General features: G+C 38.5%; 2 protein-coding genes and 1 long non-coding RNA gene across 3 annotated transcripts in view; 2 read left to right on the top strand and 1 right to left on the bottom strand.

Annotated features, from left to right (window-relative positions):
- The window catches only part of LOC107673293 (transmembrane prolyl 4-hydroxylase-like), an 11,110-nt gene extending 4,842 nt beyond the window's left edge, over positions 1-6,268 (bottom strand). The window contains exons 1-4 of the mRNA XM_016466830.1: positions 5,806-6,268; positions 4,063-4,144; positions 1,668-1,846; positions 1-84 (exon numbers count right to left, since the gene is read on the bottom strand). Coding sequence (XP_016322316.1) covers positions 1-84; positions 1,668-1,846; positions 4,063-4,144; positions 5,806-6,150 — 690 coding nt within the window. The 5' untranslated portion in view covers positions 6,151-6,268. The remainder of the gene's footprint in view (positions 85-1,667; positions 1,847-4,062; positions 4,145-5,805) is intronic.
- A 2,419-nt stretch (positions 6,269-8,687) lies between these two features.
- On the top strand, positions 8,688-17,170 carry LOC107673275 (prostaglandin E synthase 3-like). Its single transcript, XM_016466805.1, has 8 exons — positions 8,688-8,852; positions 11,208-11,321; positions 11,449-11,518; positions 11,625-11,723; positions 12,382-12,471; positions 12,599-12,655; positions 14,105-14,129; positions 16,228-17,170. Coding segments are annotated over exons 1-8 (477 nt in total). The 5' UTR covers positions 8,688-8,850; the 3' UTR covers positions 16,248-17,170.
- A 2,251-nt stretch (positions 17,171-19,421) lies between these two features.
- On the top strand, positions 19,422-19,916 carry LOC107673569 (uncharacterized). The gene is made up of 3 exons (XR_001632416.1): positions 19,422-19,502; positions 19,692-19,726; positions 19,831-19,916. It is a non-coding gene; the product is annotated as an uncharacterized LOC107673569 (long non-coding RNA).
- The last annotated feature ends 7 nt before the right edge of the window (positions 19,917-19,923 follow it).

Raw genomic sequence — 19,923 nt, 5'->3', positions numbered from 1 at the left:
GCTGGGCTCCAACCCGGTGTGGATTTTCCGTAAATTGTATGAGCTCAGCCAAGATCCATCAGTCGAATGGGACAGACTCAAAATCTGCGTCGGAACAGATGCTTTTAATTCTGGGAATGTTAATTTTTATTACTGTTTCTATCTCTCGGCTCTCTCCATATTCACTCAATATACCTAAAAATAGAATTCTGTCATCATTTCCTCACACTCATATTGTTCCAAACTGTATTATTTTCTTCCGTGCAACAACAAATTAGTTATTAAGCTTTCAAAGAAGCAATAAAAACTAGTGTTTTGGGCAAAAATATATATGTACATATACAATAAATGAACTTTTCCACGACATTCTAATTTATTGAGATGCACCTGTACACTGAAAGTAGGGGTGTGCAATAAAATAAAATAAAATAAAATGACGCGACACTAAAACCGCCAGTAGCTGTCAGCAAGTCCCTGTCTTAATGAGTGAATTATTGACTCATTCATTCAGACGATTCATTCAAAACAGCTGATTAATTTAGAAATGAAGCAAGTGACTATCTTTATGCATAGATCATTGAATCACTCACTCAAATGATTTGTTCAAAAACAGATTCAGTAATGAAACACTGCAGTGTTGCTCTGCTCCGACTTTGGAACTATTTTTGTTGGCGAAATAGAAAAAACAGACACTGTTGTGTCTAAAATTTAACTCACTCAAAATTGACTTGTTTGTTGAACTGTTATATAAAATCAATCTAATTTGCAATTGCGCTCACACACTAATATTCGGGAAAACGACACTCTTTCTTGTGTGATATTACTAAACTATGTCTTATCTTATAAATATTTTAAAAACACCATACAAAGATATTTTACCTATATAACTTGAATTATGTGGGCATTTTAACTGCATTCTAATAAGCTTCATCTACATTAGTTTTTGGCGAAGTGACATACTCAATAATGTCAACTCACACATTGCTAAAACAACAATTACGATATTATCGTAGAAGATAAATATCACACACCCCTAACTGAAAGTCATTATCTCTGAAAATATTCCCGTCCACCACAACTCACACAGATTTGCAACAACGTGCGAGTAAAAAGCCGTGTTTCCACTTTCAGGCCAAAAGCGGGCGTGCTAGTGCGTGCCAGGGCCAGTTGCGTTTCGCTGTCACTTCCGGGGCTTGATCGTGCCTTGTTGGTGCTTCCTCGGGGCCAACGGCCCGGGTTTTTTGGCCCGACGAAAACCTTGGGCCAAAGCGGGCCAGCTGGGGCTAGAGTAGTGGTTATGAACAAAGGCAGAGTTTCTCCGCATCTGGAGAGCGTCAGCGCCGCGGATCATTTCATAAAGTTAACAGATATTATTTCTTATTAGTTTTCTGATAACTTCTCTTTGTTGGTGAAATGATGGGGTTGCGTGACGTTGTTCCTGAGAGGCGTGTAAAGGGCGGGTTTTAGTAAAGCGCAGCGGAGCTCCTGGCCCGACGGTGGAAACACAGCGTGATTTTGGCCTCGGTGCTACAGGTCCGAGGCTATTAGCCCCGCCTGGCCCGTTTAAAGCACTGGCTCGCACTGGCACGACAGTGGAAAAGCAGCTAATGATGACAATACTTTCATTTTCCCCCTTTTAAGCCACTGAACTGATACATGTGTCAGCATTAGCAGAATGACTGTCTGACCTCCTCCCTCTGCAGAAGGCCGTCCTGGTTGAGGTCGAGCAGGCTGAAGAGCTCGTCTTGAGTGAGCGTCTCCTCCTGGCTGTCAGGGGCCGTGAGGAGCGAGCTGTGGGTCAGGCCCTTCAGCTGAGCCAGCTGCATCACCACACTGCTCTCCTCCACACTCAGGAATCCTGGGATCTCTGAAACACACATCAATGCCACTGTCAGTCTGCATATTGCATTCAACCAGTAATGTCAATTATATTGATTATGCAGTGACATATATATGTATATGTCCACTGTAGTGACCACAATGCATCAGAGGGATGTATATATATATATATATATATATATAATGTTTTTGGGATTTTTCCCACATCACACTTGTGTTTCCGGTCAAAAATCCTACCGTACTACAAAAAAATCTATCTCTATTATATAATATCTCTATTATGCTTTATTATCATCAAATCCTGGACTCAATTTTCTTTGAATTTCAATTCAACTTGTTTTCTTTCAATCACTACAGGTTTTGTATTAATTTTTTGGAACTGACTGATCATAGGCCTCACTGATCAGAGCTTATGCACCCCAGTTTTTAAGTGAATATTGCCAGAGAAAGCCACAAATAATGCTTTTCCCCCCATATTTTTCACTCAAACAGGCAAAAAGATTGAATCCAAGAATTGGTGATAATAGAGCATAACGAGAGATTTACATACATTACTATTTTTAAAAGGCTGGTCATTTTGACCAATTAGATAAAGCATTTTCAGCACAGTACAAGGGTTAATCAGTTCAATTTGATTAAAAAATATAAAATATATGTATTTAAAACATGTCTACTGGTGTCCCATACTTGGAATTTGTGCTCTGCATTTAACCCATCCAAGTGCACACACACAGCAGTGAGTAGTGAACAAACACGCACACCCACACACACCCAGAAGCAGTTGAGGGTTCGGTGCCTTGCTCAAGGGTCTCACGCTCAAGGGTCTCACCTCAGTTGTGGTATTGAGGGTGGAGAGAGTGCTGGTTATTCACTCCCCCCACCTACATTTCCTGCCAGACCTGAGACTCAAACCCACAACATTTGGGTTACAAGTCCAACTCTCTATCCATTAGGCCACGACTGCCCCCAATAATAAATAAAATAAAATAAAATAAAATATAATAAATATAATATGATATAATATAAAAAAAAATTTTTTACTTTATTTATTTTTTGCTATTTTATAATGTCTTTCTGCAATTGGCCACCAGTAAATATATTTATCAGGCTTTAGGCTAAGAAACCTCACATCTTTATGCTACTTTTCTGCATCATATCAACACAAAGCTCTTAACAGTCTCTCATCACTTTGCCTCTGTCTTTTCAGGATCATTTCACCATGCAGGAGTCTGTGTGCGTCGGTCCAGGACAGCTGCGCCCCCATCATGAACTGCTACGGTTACCCCTGGCCTAGAATACTACAATGAGACCAGTTTCCCAAAGATCACCTAATGTGCATTTCCTCCGTTGCGCACATGCAAAACAGCACCAGCAATGACGGCCGAGGTAAACAGAGATCTTTCTTTTTTTACACACACAGTTTTGCAGAGAAATGTAGATAGAAACAATGCTGGGTTTTCTCTGTCAAACTGATATTTGTGGTTGGTTTCAGTGGTGCCGCGTGCGAGCTGCACAGTCTGTGAGCTGGAGGAGGCCACGTCATCCAAAGACCTGCTCGACCTCTTCTGTAAAAGTGACTTTGGTAAGAAATGCTAGTTTTCGCTTATACACAACAACCTAAAACTGTTAATGCTGGAACTCGTTGCTCATGTCTTTCTCTCTCTCTCTCTCTCTCTGCTAGTGGTTAAAGTGCGTCTGTCCAAGCTGAACTCCAGTAGTTCTGTCCTGACGATGTTCTCCCTGGGCTCTTGGCTGGAGGTCCTAAAGCACGGCCCGCTGCTGGGCGGGGAAATGAGGAGTCGTCTGATGCTGTGGCTGGAGCGGGACGCCACCTGCGTGGGCAACCTGACCCGCAACCATCCCGACGGGGGAGCCTTCCTGCTGACAGGCACTGTGTCGGGCAAGAGACTGCTGGTCTCAAAAGCGTTTAGCTGGGGGAAACACCAGTGGCACGGCACCTCAGCCAAGCAGCACGCAAGTGGAAAAGCCATCGGTGCAGAGGGTAGAGTTTCAGAAATCGTACCTCAGAGTGTTCATAATGTTGTAAATAATAGAAGATCCTTGTACTATATTTTTAAATCTTAAGATATTAAACTTTTTCAAAAGCTTTTCTGAAACTAGAGTCCACATGTCCATTTTCTGTCACAAATGTTGAGGTCACTTTGAGATCTGTAATAATGTTGAAACCAAAACTTACAGTTAATATATAAAAATGAATCTCTACAGCTGAAATTGGAAACTCACCAAACAGCAGAGGTTTCAAGCTGAGGGTGCGCATGTTATGGGTCCGGTCGGGAACCAGAGAAACTCTCTGCACGTGTCCAACCTGAGCAGAAAAGACATAACATGGAAGTAACATTAATAACATGGGAGTCTCATTAACTACACATACAGAAACAGAGCAGCATTACTCTATGAAAAGAGTGCCCCTCAAGTGAGGGAAAAATGACTTGGATAGCTAACATCAACTTTAATGTTTGTCATTCAAGTCATTTTTGAGATCGCAATAAATCGCCTTTCTCTCTCTTTACAACTTTTTAAATTTGTTGTAATCATTAACTAAAATACAACTTTTAATATTCAAATTGTTTCATTAATTGAAATAAAGCTGAAATTATATCAAATGGAAATATTAAATAACTACAAAAAAAAAAAACACTTACAAATTTGAAATACTGCCTTAGCAACTAACTGACATAAAATAGCCTTGGCCTTTGTTGTAGTACTAAAATTTCTAAAACGAAATCTGAAATGAAAAAAGTTCAAGTTAAAGCTACACTGAAATTTTAAAAAATAACAATAAAAGTGACAACAGCACTTAATAAAATGACTAAAACTTAAACTGAAATGAAAAACACCTTTGAAGAATTTTTTACAAAGTTAAACCAAATATAGTTTTAGAGTTTGCAGCAAAAACAGATCATAAAAACCTGATATAATTTACATTTTCTCACTATGAAAATAAAGCTGAAAAAATAAATAAATAAATAAAAGCTAATTCAAAATATTAATAAATGGTAAAATAGCAATGCCCCCAGTGTATAATAAAGATGTCATATGTCTGAAATGCTTAAAATTGCAAAAATTAGAAATGTAAGGTTTTATGGATTTCTTTGTCTCCAGTCTTATCGTATTACTGTTTTGAATAAAATTGTTTTTCTACATTTCAAATGAAATGAGGGTGGGGGTGCTGACGGGGGATGCATTATTAAAGGGGTCCTATTATGCTCTTTTACAAAGTCTTGATTTTGTTTTGGGGGTGTACTAGAACAGTGCTGTGATTGGTTAGCTGGGCCAGTGTGTGTTGTGATTGGTTAGCTGGGCCAGTGCGTGTTGTGATTGGTTAGCTGGGTCAGTGCGTGTTGTGATTGGTTAGTTGGGCCAGTGCGTGTTGTGATTGGTTAGCTGGGCCAGTGTCATCTGTGATTGGTTAGCTGGGCCAGTGTGTGCTGTGATTGGCAGAACTCGGCACCTGGTCGGGAAATTTCATGCCCCTTACCATAGTATGGCGAGCTTCAGTGTAAATATTGCATCAATATCAAATCAATTTGATTTCTGTTAAATAAAATATCTCCTTTTGAAGTGGACTTTGAACTTTGTAACTTTGCAGATCTTTTTTATGCTCAAACAGCAACATTACCGACTAACTAAAGTTGAAAAAGTGAAAAAGTATAATAGCACCCCTTTAATTATTTTAAACATGCACAATCTTTAAAATGTCCATGTTTTCTATTAGTATTAGGACTGCTAGTGGGGTAGGTTGGAACAACAGCATTTTTTGTACTTGACATTACTTTACACATTACACATAATTTATAAGAGACAAATAGGAAATTAAGTTATATATCAAAAAAATGAGACTGTGCAAAAAACACTTACAGATGTTGAAACAAAATGTGTTTCAACACTCCCTGACTTCTCATATTTTAAAATGCAAAGGCAAATTAGAATAGGACAGAAACATATATGACATATCGGTGCGTTTACCCGGATGCCCTCCAGGCGCGGCAGCTGGAAGGAGAGCTCAGGGCTCAGGCTTGCTGAGGATGGGCTCTGGTGTTCAGCAGGCATGGGTCGAGGGGCACTAGCACTCTTCTCCAGGGGTACATCCTGCTCCCCAGACCCCGTGTTATAGTGCACATAAAGCAGCAAAGCTATGATGTTTATTATATAGAGGTGGAAGAAGGCCATGACCACCACGAAGTACGCCCTGGAGCAGACGCTGCTCTTCTGGATGTGGAGTCGCTCGCGGCCGCCTGGGTGCCGCGGTGGAGGGGGGAAATAATTAGCCTCCACCTCGAGCTCATGCAGACGGTCCTCATACTCACCCATCTCCTAAATCACAGCTCGTCCGCGCATGGCCCTTCTCTAAGCTCTCATTTCAGCCGATCAGCCGAGGTTTATCCAGCAGAGGTTACCTGGTTTGACAGCTGCTTACGGACATCACAGCCACGAGCGCGATCACATGCTAAAATATGCCTACATGGCGAGTCAGATGCAGACACTGGCCAGGCGCTCATAACACATGTCCATCGTGTGTGCTGATTAGGATCTGCGCAGGAATGTCTTCAGGCTGAACCGGAGGAGGAGGAGGAGAGGTTTAGGACGATGTCAGCTGCCTCACGGCGGGAGATCAAATCTGACAAGTCATACACACACCAGATTAATTATACCAATAAAAGCGAGGAAACGCACGAATCCTCTGTAAACGAAGACGGAGAATAAGAACAGCGTTTATAATCGTCTGTCGTCGTTTGCCCTACAAGCAGCGCGAAGCAGCCGACGCCGAGCTACAAATCTTCATTTCAAAATAAAAGCAAGACTTTTTTTCCGTTTAAATAACTTTAGCTTAAATAGCTCAATTTTGCTAAATTTTCCTTAAATACAAATACTGATAATTACTTACTTTAATTGTTTTTTAAAATACCGATTAGACAATTTGACAATTTATTTAAATAGCATGCCTAATAAGAATGCTATACTACATAATTTATAATTGATCATTGACAAGTGCTTAAAGTATTATTAATTGTCTTTGTATATATATATATATATATATATATATATATACACACTTGTGGCACTTTCTGTTTGTACTGTGTGTGTGTGTGTGTATATATATATATATATATATATACTGTACAAACTGAAAGTGTCACATATACATGATTGGAGTACGTTTTACAAGAAAATACTGTTTTAAGTCTTTTTACGTTTAATTCAGTATGTTGCTTGCCATTTCTTTGTAAATATTTGTGAAATTCTCTTGCTATTTCTGAGGGAAAATTATTTTAAAGTAAATCCAACACCACTTTTTTCAGTGTAAGAAACAAATGCATTCATACATTATGCTGCATGAATGTATGCAAGTGCAAAAACATACATAAGCAAAAAGGGTACACATTAGAAAAATAAACAAACGAATAAATAAGCTAAATGAAAATAAAATAAATTAAATCGTAGATATTATTTAAAAAAATAATGATAAAACAATACAATTTATAAATAGACTGAATCATTGACAAGAAAAAAATTTATCAAATAAAACATAAAAAATGAGATTATATTACTTTATTAATATGACAAAAATGTTGAGGAGGTAGCGTGAAGTAACGAGGTTAGACCCAATGTTCACACTATCCAACCTAAATAGTATGTGAGATGGGAATAAGTGAGATGTGAGATTAGAATAAGTAATGAGATTAAGAATAAGTGAGATGGGAATAAGTGAGATTAGAATAAATGAGATGTGAGATGGGAATAAGTGAGATGTGAGATTAAGAATAGGTGAGATGGGAATAAGTGAGATGTGAGATTAGAATAAGTAATGAGATTAAGAATAAGTGAGATGTGAGATTAGAATAAATGAGATATGAGATTAAGAATAAGTGAGATGGGAATAAGTGTGTCCCAAAGCATAGTATGATGAAAAGAGTATGCCAAAAGTCCCCGGATGGTCTACTATTTCAGGTCGATTTGTGAAGTGTGAACTACAAACTCGGAACTACAAACACAAATAAAAAAGCGCTATAACTACAAACATGGTGGATGTGCGCGACCAATTGTTGAGAGGTTTAGCTAAAGGGGTTTGAGTTTCTAATAACCAGCATTTAACCTGGTAAAAATATGTATTTAATGTTATTGTGTTATATTTAATCTGTAACAACAATGTGAACGTTTATAAACATCCGTTTAGCCATTAACTTTAAAATGCATCATTATGCAAAAACTATTAATAGGTTATTCTACAATTAATTGTACTAATTATACTACAACTGGAAAATTCTATAAATTGATCAACTGTTCGGCGTGATGACGTTTAATGTCTCCGACAACGCCTGTAATGTTAGTCCCATTTAGCAACCGTCTTTTTGAAGACACGTAACAGTTTAAAAAAATCATGAGTGGGGTGTAACTCATAGAATAAAACGTGAAAGTATTTAGAGCTTGTGTTAACCACGGACCTTACTTTAGGGGATTGAATCAAACTCCCATTCAAAAAACCCATTCAGTCTGGGACGATGGAACCGGAAGTGCTCAAATGCGATCTCGCTTCCGTTTTTTTTGTGAGGGGCTTAAAGTCTGTCAGTATTAAAAATGATAGGGAAAGGACCAGGAGGGAAGAAATTATAATGACAAGACTGAGAGTGGAGTGGAAAGACGGGTTTTTCAAGATAGGGTTCGGGAGGCAGGGCGGGAGTGGAATTTGATGGGGATTCTGGGAACAGAAGGTCAGGGTCAAGGTCAAGGTCAAGGTTGACGAACAGAATATGAAAACACTCTAAATGACATAATGTTGCAATGTTACAGTAGGTATGCACCTAAAAGTTGTTTGCAATCCACCATTATCCAAGAGAAGAAGAAGAAGATTGTGAGGGGCGTGGTTTGAGGCCCCGCCTCCTCGCACTCCTGTGACACAGAACCCGGGAGAACATACCAGAGTTAGGTTGCCAACCGCCAATATACACCAAAGAAGAAGAAGAAGAGAACATACCAGAAGAAATCCGACCATCACACAGAGCCGCCAGAGTCATGTAAGTCTGCGCTTTCTGTCGAAAATATCTGTTCTGCTTTATGCGAAAAACAGCTCGTTTCAGAAACCGGTACTGAATAACTATGGACTGTGAAGCTAACGGCTAGCCAGCATTAGCTAACGTTACTTCTGCACGACTCATTCACTGCTCTCGGAGTCGTTAAACTAAGTTATCCGGTAACGTGATGGAATTCTCGGCAGATTTATTAAACGCTTGATATAACAGCATTACTTTCAGAAATCTGTAATATTTGTAGAAATGTGTGTGATGTAAGTTAGCTCGTTACAGTTAGCCTGGATCAGCTCACCGGTGTTAGCATGTTGCTCCTTTTGCCACTATGTTCGTAGTGTAAACGCTGCACTATGTTCTGTTCGTAAACACACAGTTCTTTGTGAAATTGGGTTTTAGTATCGACAGACTCGCGCAGGGAGTTGTGACGGAGTTTATCGGGGTTTTTTAATAGTTGAATGAGTCGCGAGATGAGCGCGCCGCCTGCACGTGCTTCAGGGCCAGATGAATGAATGAGTGACAATAACACGCAGATTCACTGAAGACCCACTGCAAGAAGACGGGGATTCATTTATATCTAAACCTCTCATCAAAAGTTTGTGTTTTTAAATAAAAGTGCTATTTTTGTTGTAATGGCAGATATTCTTGGGACAGACTAAAGGGGTCATATGATGCGATTTCAAGTTTTCCTTTCTCTTTGGCGTGTTACAAGCTGATTGTGCATAGATAAGATCCCTGGTTGCCACACCTACCTAAAACGGCTCGGTCTAACCCGCCCCCACATATCTACCTCACTATGTGGGAATATTTGCATAATGTGCCCAATTGTGCACGCAAAGAAAGAGGGCGTGGTTTCTCCACATCACAGTGGAGTCAGCTGTCTTAACCGTGGCTTGTGTACTGCAAACACATACCAGCTTCATCACTGTGTCTGTCACGCGACTCTGTTCCCCTTTAGCAACTTGAACTGATGGTAAAACTAATGACATTATTTACTGTCTACATTTATTTTGAAAGCTGACGCTCGCGATTATGGTAAGGGGCGTTACATTTCCGACGAGTGCTTGCGGTGTTCGGCCAATCACAATGCACTGGGTCAGCTGGCCAATCAGAGCAGACTGCGCTTGTCGAAAGGAGGGACTTTGTAGAAAACGAAGCGTTTGAGAGAGGCGGGGCATAGAGGACCTACAATAATGTACAGTATTTGAAAAATAATGTGTTTTTTGAACATTAAAGCATGTCAACATATTCTGTTACACCAAATACACCAAATAATGATCTTTAAAAAAGCATCATATGACCCCTTTAACATCAAGTCATGTGATCATATTATCTTGATAAAAAATAAAAAGCTTGTGCCCTGATGGAATTTAACATCAGTTACCAATTAATGAATGTGGTCCCATGGGCATGGACAGTATGAAGATTGCATTTATTATGAGGATGGAATTTAGTTAATTTATTCATTAAAATTCCTCTGTTGTTAAGTGTTTACTTGTTTCATAGAGTTCAGCCGTGAGGCTCTCAGTACATCATGGGGAATTTGAGGAAAGGAGGTAGTAGGTTGAAGTGGTGTGTCAGATGTTCATGCCACCTGCTCTTTACAGACTCAATTGTTGAGAGAATTGAGTATTCTTTGCCTCACCTACTATTGGTATTTGTGGGGAACTTGACACCTAATATTACCTAATAGTGGTCGACTCTTAATTAAAATATTTATATTGCGTAACGATTTTTAAAGAAGTCTCTTATGCTCACCAAAAGCCATTTCTAAGACATTTATTAGATGTAAAAAAAAAATTAATTTAGCAATACAGCAAGGTGAAATATCTACCAAATTGTTTTCTGATAACTTAATAAAAAGAAATATACAAACATATCAGTCTATAGTATATACAGTCAGTGATGTTCAAAATTTGGGAGTCGGTAAGTTTTGAAAGGAGTCTCTTATGCTCACCAAGGATACATTTATTTGACAGACAAATACAGTAATATTGTGAAATATTATTACAATTTTAAATAACTGTTTTCTATTTGAATATATTTTAAAATGCAATTTATTTGTGATCAAAGCTGAATTTTTAGATGCTTAAAATTGCAACTTAATTTTGCACAATATTTACTTAAATGAAAACAGTGTCTTTACCAATAAATGGTGAAAAGGATTTTTGTCTGGTTGACGAGATATATTTTATGACCTTAAATTATCAAACATCAGCTGATCGATCAACCTGGCTAACATATTCTATCCATTGTTTTAAATTATTAAATCCACATATAAAATAGTTCTCCGTAAATTATCCTGTCTGTTCTAGCTTTAATTTAAAAACAAATTTCCCCTAACAGGCATCCAGCAGCTGCTAAGTGGTACGACAGACGAGACTTTGTCTTCATTGAGTTTTTGGTGGAGGACAGCAAGGATGTGAATGTAAATTTTGAAAAGTCCAAATTTGGTTTCAGGTATGTTGCTGTAACTTCATTCATCTATGTGAAAGCACAAAGTCGTCTTATTGTCATTGCCTTAGATTGTAGGCTGTAGTTTGAATGTTTTGTGGCTCGGCTAATGCTGTCTTCTGCTCTCTTTCAGCTGTCTCAGTGGGATGGATAACATGAAGTACTCAAATGAAATTGACCTTTTTGAGTCCATCGATCAAGATGTGAGTTTAGCACGCAGTTGAGATATCCTGTTTCAAATGACCCCTCAGTGGGATGCACATTTCAGGATGAGCACATTTTGAGTTATGTTTTACTTTCTATTCTCAGGGGTCCAAACACAGGCGTACAGACCGGTCGATCTTGTGCTTTTTACGGAAAGCAGAGTCAGGGAAATCCTGGCCCAGGTTAACAAAAGACAAAGCAAAGGCAAGTTTTGTTCCATGTTTATTGTCACTATTAACAATTAAAATAGTCATTATTTGATGAAGGACTATGTCAAATATCTTGACAATTTGAGCTCAAACTGTATCAAAAGAGTTGGTTTTAACAATTATCTTAAAATGCCAGTCGTCGTCTTAGCCAGATTTGTGTGTTCTTTACCCTAAACCTGAAAATATGCCTCAAACAAACTCTAGACAAGTACATGAATCCAAATGCTTCTAACTATGCAAGTGTGATTGTGCACTATTGTTGCAAAATGTATTGGTAATGAAATTCAAGTACACACTGCATTCTCAGTGCTGCCAGCAGAGACGCTATAGTGAGAATTACTGTAAATCGTGTCTTCAATGGCCTGTTTTCTAAAGAGAATCTTGTTGAGCAAGTCTAATAGTAACACATCTGTGTTTGCATAGTTTTCTGGTTTTAAAATTAAATGGTGAACCAAGCAGTAGTTTGTGGCATCATAAGTTGTTTGGCAGTGTATCTCATTAACCATTAGTTTTTCATAAAACCTGCTGTATATAATAATCATCAGCTTATCGTATCGGCCAGAATTGTAATATCAGTGCATCTGTACTTGGATTGTTGTCTGATCAAACTTGATATACTTGTATTTTGTTTCTCACGTGAATTTTGTCTGCAGCTCAACTGGCTTAGTGTTGACTTCAATAACTGGAAAGACTGGGAGGATGATTCAGATGAAGATTTGTCCAACTATGATCGCTTTTCAGATGTTAGTACTTTTTAGTTAAAAAATAGCTATAATTCACCTCCTGGCAGTCTTGCCTGTTATTATGGGAACTGTGTGAAGAATACGTCTGTAATTAATGTGGTCTACTGACTTTGTTTGTTGGTTTTAGATGATGGGCAACATGGGAGGAGAGGATGATTTACCTGACCTAGACGGAGCAGATGATGTAAGATTTAATAGTTTCTTCATATGTGTAATAAAGTTTAGTTTAATGGGAGAGTTAATCCAAATCGTTTACTCGGCCTCATGTCATTCCAACCCAACATGTTTTTTTCTTTTTTTCTTTCATACAATAAAAGTCAATTGGGCCAGTGTTTTTTTTTTTTTGGACTCCATTGATTTTCATATTATGGAGTCATTTTGAAAAATGAATTTGTCCATACTATGAAAGTCAGTGGGGTCCAAAACAACATTGTATGGATGAAACCATTGTTTTTATCTGGGGGGGTTTCCACTGAGGAAAAAAAAATCATACCGGTTTGGAATGACTTGAGGGTGTGAAATGACACAATTTTCACTTTTGGCTGGACTATCAATAAGGGTACGTTTACACGACAACGGAAAAAAGTTTTTCCCTTGCGTTTTAAAAAATTTTCACGTATACACGACAACGTTTTCAAAACGATTTGCGTTTACACATTGTAACGGCCAAAAACGCTGTATTACGTATGCCAGGCCAGTAGTTGGCACTGTCTCCTTGTTAGTAAACAGGACCTGTAGGGAAGTGACGATTATATGATGTATATGATGCGTCTCCGCTGTTGTAATATTGGTGAAGTAAATCCACACTTTGCTGAAGAAGCGTTAGCAAACTGTTGAGCTGCAACAACAGTACCATATACTCCGCCATTGTTGTGTATGTTTGTTCGCGCTTGGCTTTAAAATCGACACGTACTGCGCATGTCTACATACCTAACACGTACTATGCATGCGCATGACGTCACCGTTTTCAAAGATTCCCGTTTTGGGTGTTCACACGGAAACGATAACGGTGCCGTTTTCAAAAACTTGCACTTTGAAACCGTTTTCAAAAATATGCGTTTTCAGTCCCCAAAACGCCGTTGTCGTGTAAACGAACAGTCAAAACACATAAAAAGTTGCCAGTTTTTGGCTGAAACGTTGTCGTGTAAACGGCCCCTAAGTTTCAGATTAAACTAATGATGTGCAAAACCACTTATTTTTAATGGACTAATTGGGGTTGTCTGAAATATTAGTCAACTAGTCACCTTCAAGGAATCCCAGTTTAATTAGGCTCACTTAGAGTAGGTCATGTTCAATCAGATGCATTTCTTAAGAGGGTTTTAGATTAACAGAATGGAATAGAACACTGAGGTCTCAACATGCTTTTGACAGGTGAAGTTTTAACTTGACAGTACCTGAAAGGGGATGAATTTAGAGAAGTATTTACTGTGCTGCTGACAGTCTAACATGTTGACAGCAAGCTAAAATAGTTGCATCTCTAAATTGATCCTCTTCAAAGCACAGTAAACCAAAACAAAAAGTGTCTAGATAAATGACTCATTATCACTAATCGACTATAGTGACACATTCTTGCCTTAAAACATGTAACGTCATCTTCCTGCTATGAATGACTTGGTTGATTTTATTTTTTCAGGAATCAGCTGATAGTGATGATGAAAGTAAGTTTTTCCTCTTTTTCTAGCTTGTGTGTTCAGAGCTGTTACTGTTTTAAATGGACGGTTCTCTCATAATTTTTGTCCATCCATTGAAGTCATGCAATCAATTGTCTATGTAATCAAGCCAAAAAGTACATACAGACAATAAACAATCCATATGAATCAAGGGGTTTAAAGTCTTCTAAAAAACACTATCAGTTTATATGATGAATATTTAATTTATTCATATATGAACACTGATCAACAAACATACAAAGAGCACTTTAAGGTGCCCCTATTATGCCATTTTTAAGGTTCCTAATATTGTTTTGGGAGTCTCCTACAATAGTTTTAAATGCATGCCAGGTCAAACAGCACTTTTGTTTTCTCAAAATATGCATTTAGTTTCACCTAATTTCCCAACGATCCTTAAACGATTCGTTCGAAGCAGTTCTAATGGTGCTTTTCCACTGCATGGTACAGCTCGGCTCAGTTTGCGTTTCCACTGCAGTTTAGTACCGCTTTAGAGTGGGCGGGATTATAGACATGTCGTTATAGTTGCACTGCCGTGCTGAGCGACCTCCTGAAAAACGTTTTCATTTCACGTCGTCCCATCAAGCTCTCGCTGCATCCGGTCCTCGGCAATCAACGAGAGGAACGTCTGTACTTCCTGAACAGACCACGAAACAGACATTATTTTGTTTTTTAAAAAAGGTGCGCTCGTTCGAAAAAAATTGCGTTCGATCCTTGCTGGCTGTGCTGATTTAATCTAGCGTGTCTCGTGTCGCAAGTTCAATGACGCAGGTAGTGGCGATTCTCTCCGGCCAATCAGTGATCAGCTGACACGTCACATTTGGGTAACGGTACGGCTCGCTTGGAACCTCAGCCGAGGTGGTACTGAAAAAAGTACCAGGTACTGTGCACAGTGGAAAACCCCCCAAAAGTGAGCCGTGCCGTACCATGCAGTGGAAAAGCGCCATAAGATTCAGTCTCTCTAAACCCCTCCTTTCTGTGAGCCTACTCTGCTCTGATTGGTCAGATGGCCCAGTCTGTTGTGATTGGTTTACTAAGTACAGCGTGTGTCGGAAACGATACACCCATTGCCATAGTTCTGTATTTTGCACCTGGTCCAAATAAACTGGGTACTGAGCCATCTTTCAAGAGCAAGCGTTTTGTGAATCCCACATTGAACTCCCAAAGATTAGAGAAGCAGTCAGTAAAATGACGGGAAAAAAGATTGGGGGTTGTACTGCTGTGGGTAAAGTGGAAAAATGAATTTTAACCACTGATTCTTTGCAGCCTCATCTTTCGGAAGTGAAAATAAAACTAATTTACTTTCACATTGTAGGACACGGCGTCTTCTCGACATGACATGAACAAGCTGCAGTGTTTAAGGGCGGGTCTAGTTGTTCACGGCCAGCCAACGGAGAACATAGGCGGGCATTATGCAAAGGTGTTACTCAGTGACGTGTAGCCATCACGGAAGTGGGATTCAAATTATTGACGACTCGTTTAGGCTGTTCAGAGTCGATTCTTTAATTTGGGAGACAATAACTTTATCGTGCACTTTCAGCTTTAAAACTTTGCAGATCGTTTACGTTCACATCTACAGCTACATTACACACTGCATGAAAGGCAATATTCAAAATGGCATAATAGGGGCACTTTAAATAAGGTAAACAGAAACTCACCTGTGCTGGCTTGATGCTCGAGAACAAACCTCACTGGTTCTTGCATGTCAAATAAGCATGTTTGAGCTTCATGCCAATTACTTTTACAATGTCATTATGTACTTCTTGAAGCTTGAAAATATTGTTTACCTAGACTTTCAATGAATGGACAAAAAAAATTTGTCTTATTCTCATTTGTGTTTTGAAGATGAACAAAAGTCTTATGGTTTTGAAAGGCTGTGAGGTTGAGTAAATGATGACAGAACTGTCCCTTTAAGTGTTTGTATTAACTTGACTCATGCTGAAGAATATTGAAAATGATTTAGTGTCCTTCTTGATGTTCCAAACTTGTATGACTTTTTGTATGAAGAAACCTATACAAACTTAAACAACACGAGAGAGTAAATTATGACAGATTTTTATACTTTTAACATGTTTGTGTTTTTCTCCAGAAATGCCAGATCTGGAATAAGCGACTGGCATGTTGTGGACAGACAGAGGAGGAGAGGGGGGTGACATAATGAAAAGAGGAAGCTGTCACCTAAATGCTACATGATCTGAAAGAGAGCAAAGCAGAATTCAGTGAGACCGTTGAGTTCATGAGCCTCTGTCTACTCAGTGGCTGCACTCCAGAAGATCATCGTAAACCTCTGTTGAGAGTTCATATGCATATTGTTGTACAGTGCTTCGTTGTCCCTCTCCTTATGAGCAGTCCTGGCTTTTTTTTTGTTGTTGTTTGTTTTTGTTTTGTTTTAATCTGTACTAAAAACATGTATACTTAAACTGTTTGGAAAAACTGCACTGTATTTGTATTTTTTCAACCGAAAAGCAATAGATGTGATGGAAAATTTTCTTTTTTTTTATTGTAAGGCATTGAAATTAAAATGAAAAGTGAAACTTTGCAGAGTTGGAGAGGCTTGGTGTCTTGCAATATTTGTGTAGCTTACAATCGTGTGATTTAAAGCGCAAGAATGATTATGGATTTTGGAAACTATAAGAAACTGTTATTAGACACAAGACTCACCTCCCTAATATACTTCTCTTCATATGTCTCTTGAGGTGGTACCAGGTTTGTTGGTTGTTGATATTTTCTGACTCTCTCCCAACATTTATTCAAAGTCTTATATTAGCACTGTATTTGGTATTGGACCGTTCATGTCTTTCATATTATGACTGCAGTATGATATGTGATGCCTTTAAATGTAAAAGATGGGAAAACAGAAAGGTATTGTATGTTTCCAATTGAGTCTAAAACAAAAACGACCATATAAGTTTGCACTAACAAAATTAGGTGTCAAACGGCTACATTTTGTGCACATTGCAGGTTGACTCATCAATGTTTCCAAAAGAAAAAGCTTGAAATTTTGTCCATATTTCTAATAAACTGCTCAAAGCGTACCTTTTCATTTTCTCTGCTGAACAGTTAAACTGACAACGTTTCTTTACCATATTTTCATTACAAACTCGAGGAACACAAAAGATACTTAGAAAATGTAGTCTTTTCTCCATACAATCAAACTCAATGAGGTCCGATGTTGATTGGTGTTACGTTCCTCGTATGTTTTGTATTTTTGTTTGCTCCCCGTTTTCTTTTCTCCTTTTCCTCTTTTGTGGTATCTGCTCTACATTCTTAGGTTTTGTTTATTGGCTGCTCTGTTCCTCCGTTGACCAATCAGGATGGACCTACCCGTTTAAAAGGCGGCCGGGTTTCGTGTCCTGCTTTCCAGCCAGCGGCGACTGTCCGTTTTTGCCAGCCGCGCTCATTTCTTTCTTTGACTGTTTGAGTTGTTTGTTCGTTATTTTGAATTGTTTAGTTGACTGACTCACTCGTTAGTTTATTGAGGCTTTCTGGTCCTGTGGCTAGGTTTACTAAACCGGTGTCATTGTTCGCTAGAGCTTAGAAACAGCTGTTGCTGAATGATTAATGCTTTAATTGCGGGTTTGACAAGTGGCGTGAAGTTACCCCTGTAATCCGCTACCGTAGACCAATGTGTTTTGGTTAAGTTAGTCCTGTTAGAATGATTTCGGGAGAAGGAGGTATGTAAGTTTTTGTATTTAAATTGTTATTTTCTTGTTAGTTCTAGTTAGGGAGTGACTGCCACTTATGTATTTTTGGTTATTAATTAGGGTAGTTTATGTTGGGCGTCGGATACGCTGAAGTTTGCGGTTTTATTTCTGCATTTTTGTTTGATAGATTAGTTGGGTTGAGGTTAAGCTATCGGGGTTGTTTTGCTTTTGATTATTTATTTGTTTTGGCGTCTCTCAGTTTTCTCCTTTCTCCCATAATTTATAAGTTATTTATTTTTAGTGATTGCCAATCTGCACCTCTCACCAATAAATGGTCCGTATTGAACGTGATTGCCTGTTTGCTGGTCATTTCCTTTCATGGTTTGCCCCAGTGCCAGTTGTGTCTCACTTAAATGTTACGAAACAGCCCCACAAATATTAAACGCGCAACAATTGGCAAAATATATTTTGCAGTCCATAGAAAAAAGTAAGTTATACAGGTTTGGAATGATGTGAGGGTGATGGATGATGACAAGTTTCATTTTGTATAAACTGTCCAAGATGTAGATGAGTTTGTTTCTTCATGGGAACAGATTTAGAGAAATGTAGCATTGCATCACTTGCTCACCAGTGGATCCTCTGCAGTGAATGGGTGCCGTCAGAACAGCTGATAAAAACATCACAATCCACAACACAACTCCAGTTCATCAACGATGGATTGCTTGTTACAAACATAGCTTTTCCCTGGACTGGAGCCTTGTGGGTTATTGTGATGTTTTTATCAGCTGTTTGGACCCTCATTCTGACGGCACCCATTCACTGCAGAGCATCCACTGATGAGCAAGTGATGCAATGCTGCATTTCTCTGAATCTGTTCCAAAGAAGAAACAAGCTCATCTACATCTTGGAAGGCCTGAGGGTGAGGACATTTTCAGCACTTTCATTTCTGGGTGAACTATTCCTTTAACAGATACAACTTTAGATTTTAGTAGTGTATTATTGAAAATAACATTCACTAAGATTAATAAATGTTTTAGGAGTATCTTCATTGTTGCGCTGTCCAAGTTATGTTAACTAATGTTAACAAATGCAACCTTATTGTAAAGACTCCTCTCTCAGGCAACCTGGCTTCAGTAACTTGTTCAAGGGCGTGATGGGATATGTGAGCAAGTCATATTGCATGGGGTAAAATTGTTGTTTTTACCTGCCAACTCCGAATTTTCAGAGTACACTGTAAAAAATGATATGATGAAAAAGCCATGACAACTTATGTTTCTAAGTTTAACTCATAAAAATAATTTAAGCAATTTCAACTTTTTTTTTATAAGTTATATTAGATTCAACTTGATTTTTTAAGTCAGTTTAATGTTACTGAAATTCAAAGAGCCCAATTTAGTTCAGTGAACTTAACATTTTAAGTTGTAGCTTTTTGGCACTAACCGGCCAAATCTCTGAACATGGATTCATGCGCAGGAGTCAAATTTGTACATGAATTTAATATCAGAGACCTTTCCTAGAAAAAAAAAATATTCAGCAAATCTAGACATTAGACTAATGTTTAATACATAAAGACATCGCAGTGCAACATCAAACAAGGAGACACGGACAGACTATACAGTGAACTAACTAAACCGCGGAGGAGTTTCAGACGAACAACTCATGAACTTGAGGAAGCTGTCCGTTGGGCTGCGCGCGAAGAAGCATATTCAGCGTGGATGAGGTGAGTGAATGCTTGTGTAACATCATTTTTGGGAGATTATTGTATGCACCAAGAGCTTGTAACACTCCAAAGAGAAAGGAAAAAATGAAATCGCATCATATGACCCCTTTAAGATAAGTCAATATTTGAACCACTTTAAAGTTTTTTTTATTTTTTTTCCCCCTTACATATGCTTTTCTCTTTTAATAGGCAAACATTTGACTGAGTCTGAGACTTGATGAAGGGTAAGTTTTGCATTTATGTACTAAATAAAGAATATAAACCATATCTTAAGATAAGCCAACATTTCAACGACTTCTGATTTTTTCCCCTACATTTCTATCATTAGATCATTAGACAGCTGAGTTCGATCGGTGTCCGGGTCATAGGGTGGAAGATGTAGGAGCGAGGAAACGATTTCGCTGTGATTGGAGATGCAGAT

Source organism: Sinocyclocheilus anshuiensis, unplaced genomic scaffold (genome assembly GCF_001515605.1).
Source record: "Sinocyclocheilus anshuiensis isolate Anshui unplaced genomic scaffold, SAMN03320099.WGS_v1.1 scaffold453, whole genome shotgun sequence".
Taxonomy (NCBI): Eukaryota; Metazoa; Chordata; class Actinopteri; order Cypriniformes; family Cyprinidae; genus Sinocyclocheilus; species Sinocyclocheilus anshuiensis.
The sequence above is the reverse complement of the archived record's forward strand: the minus strand, read 5'-3'. Positions and strand labels throughout refer to the sequence as shown.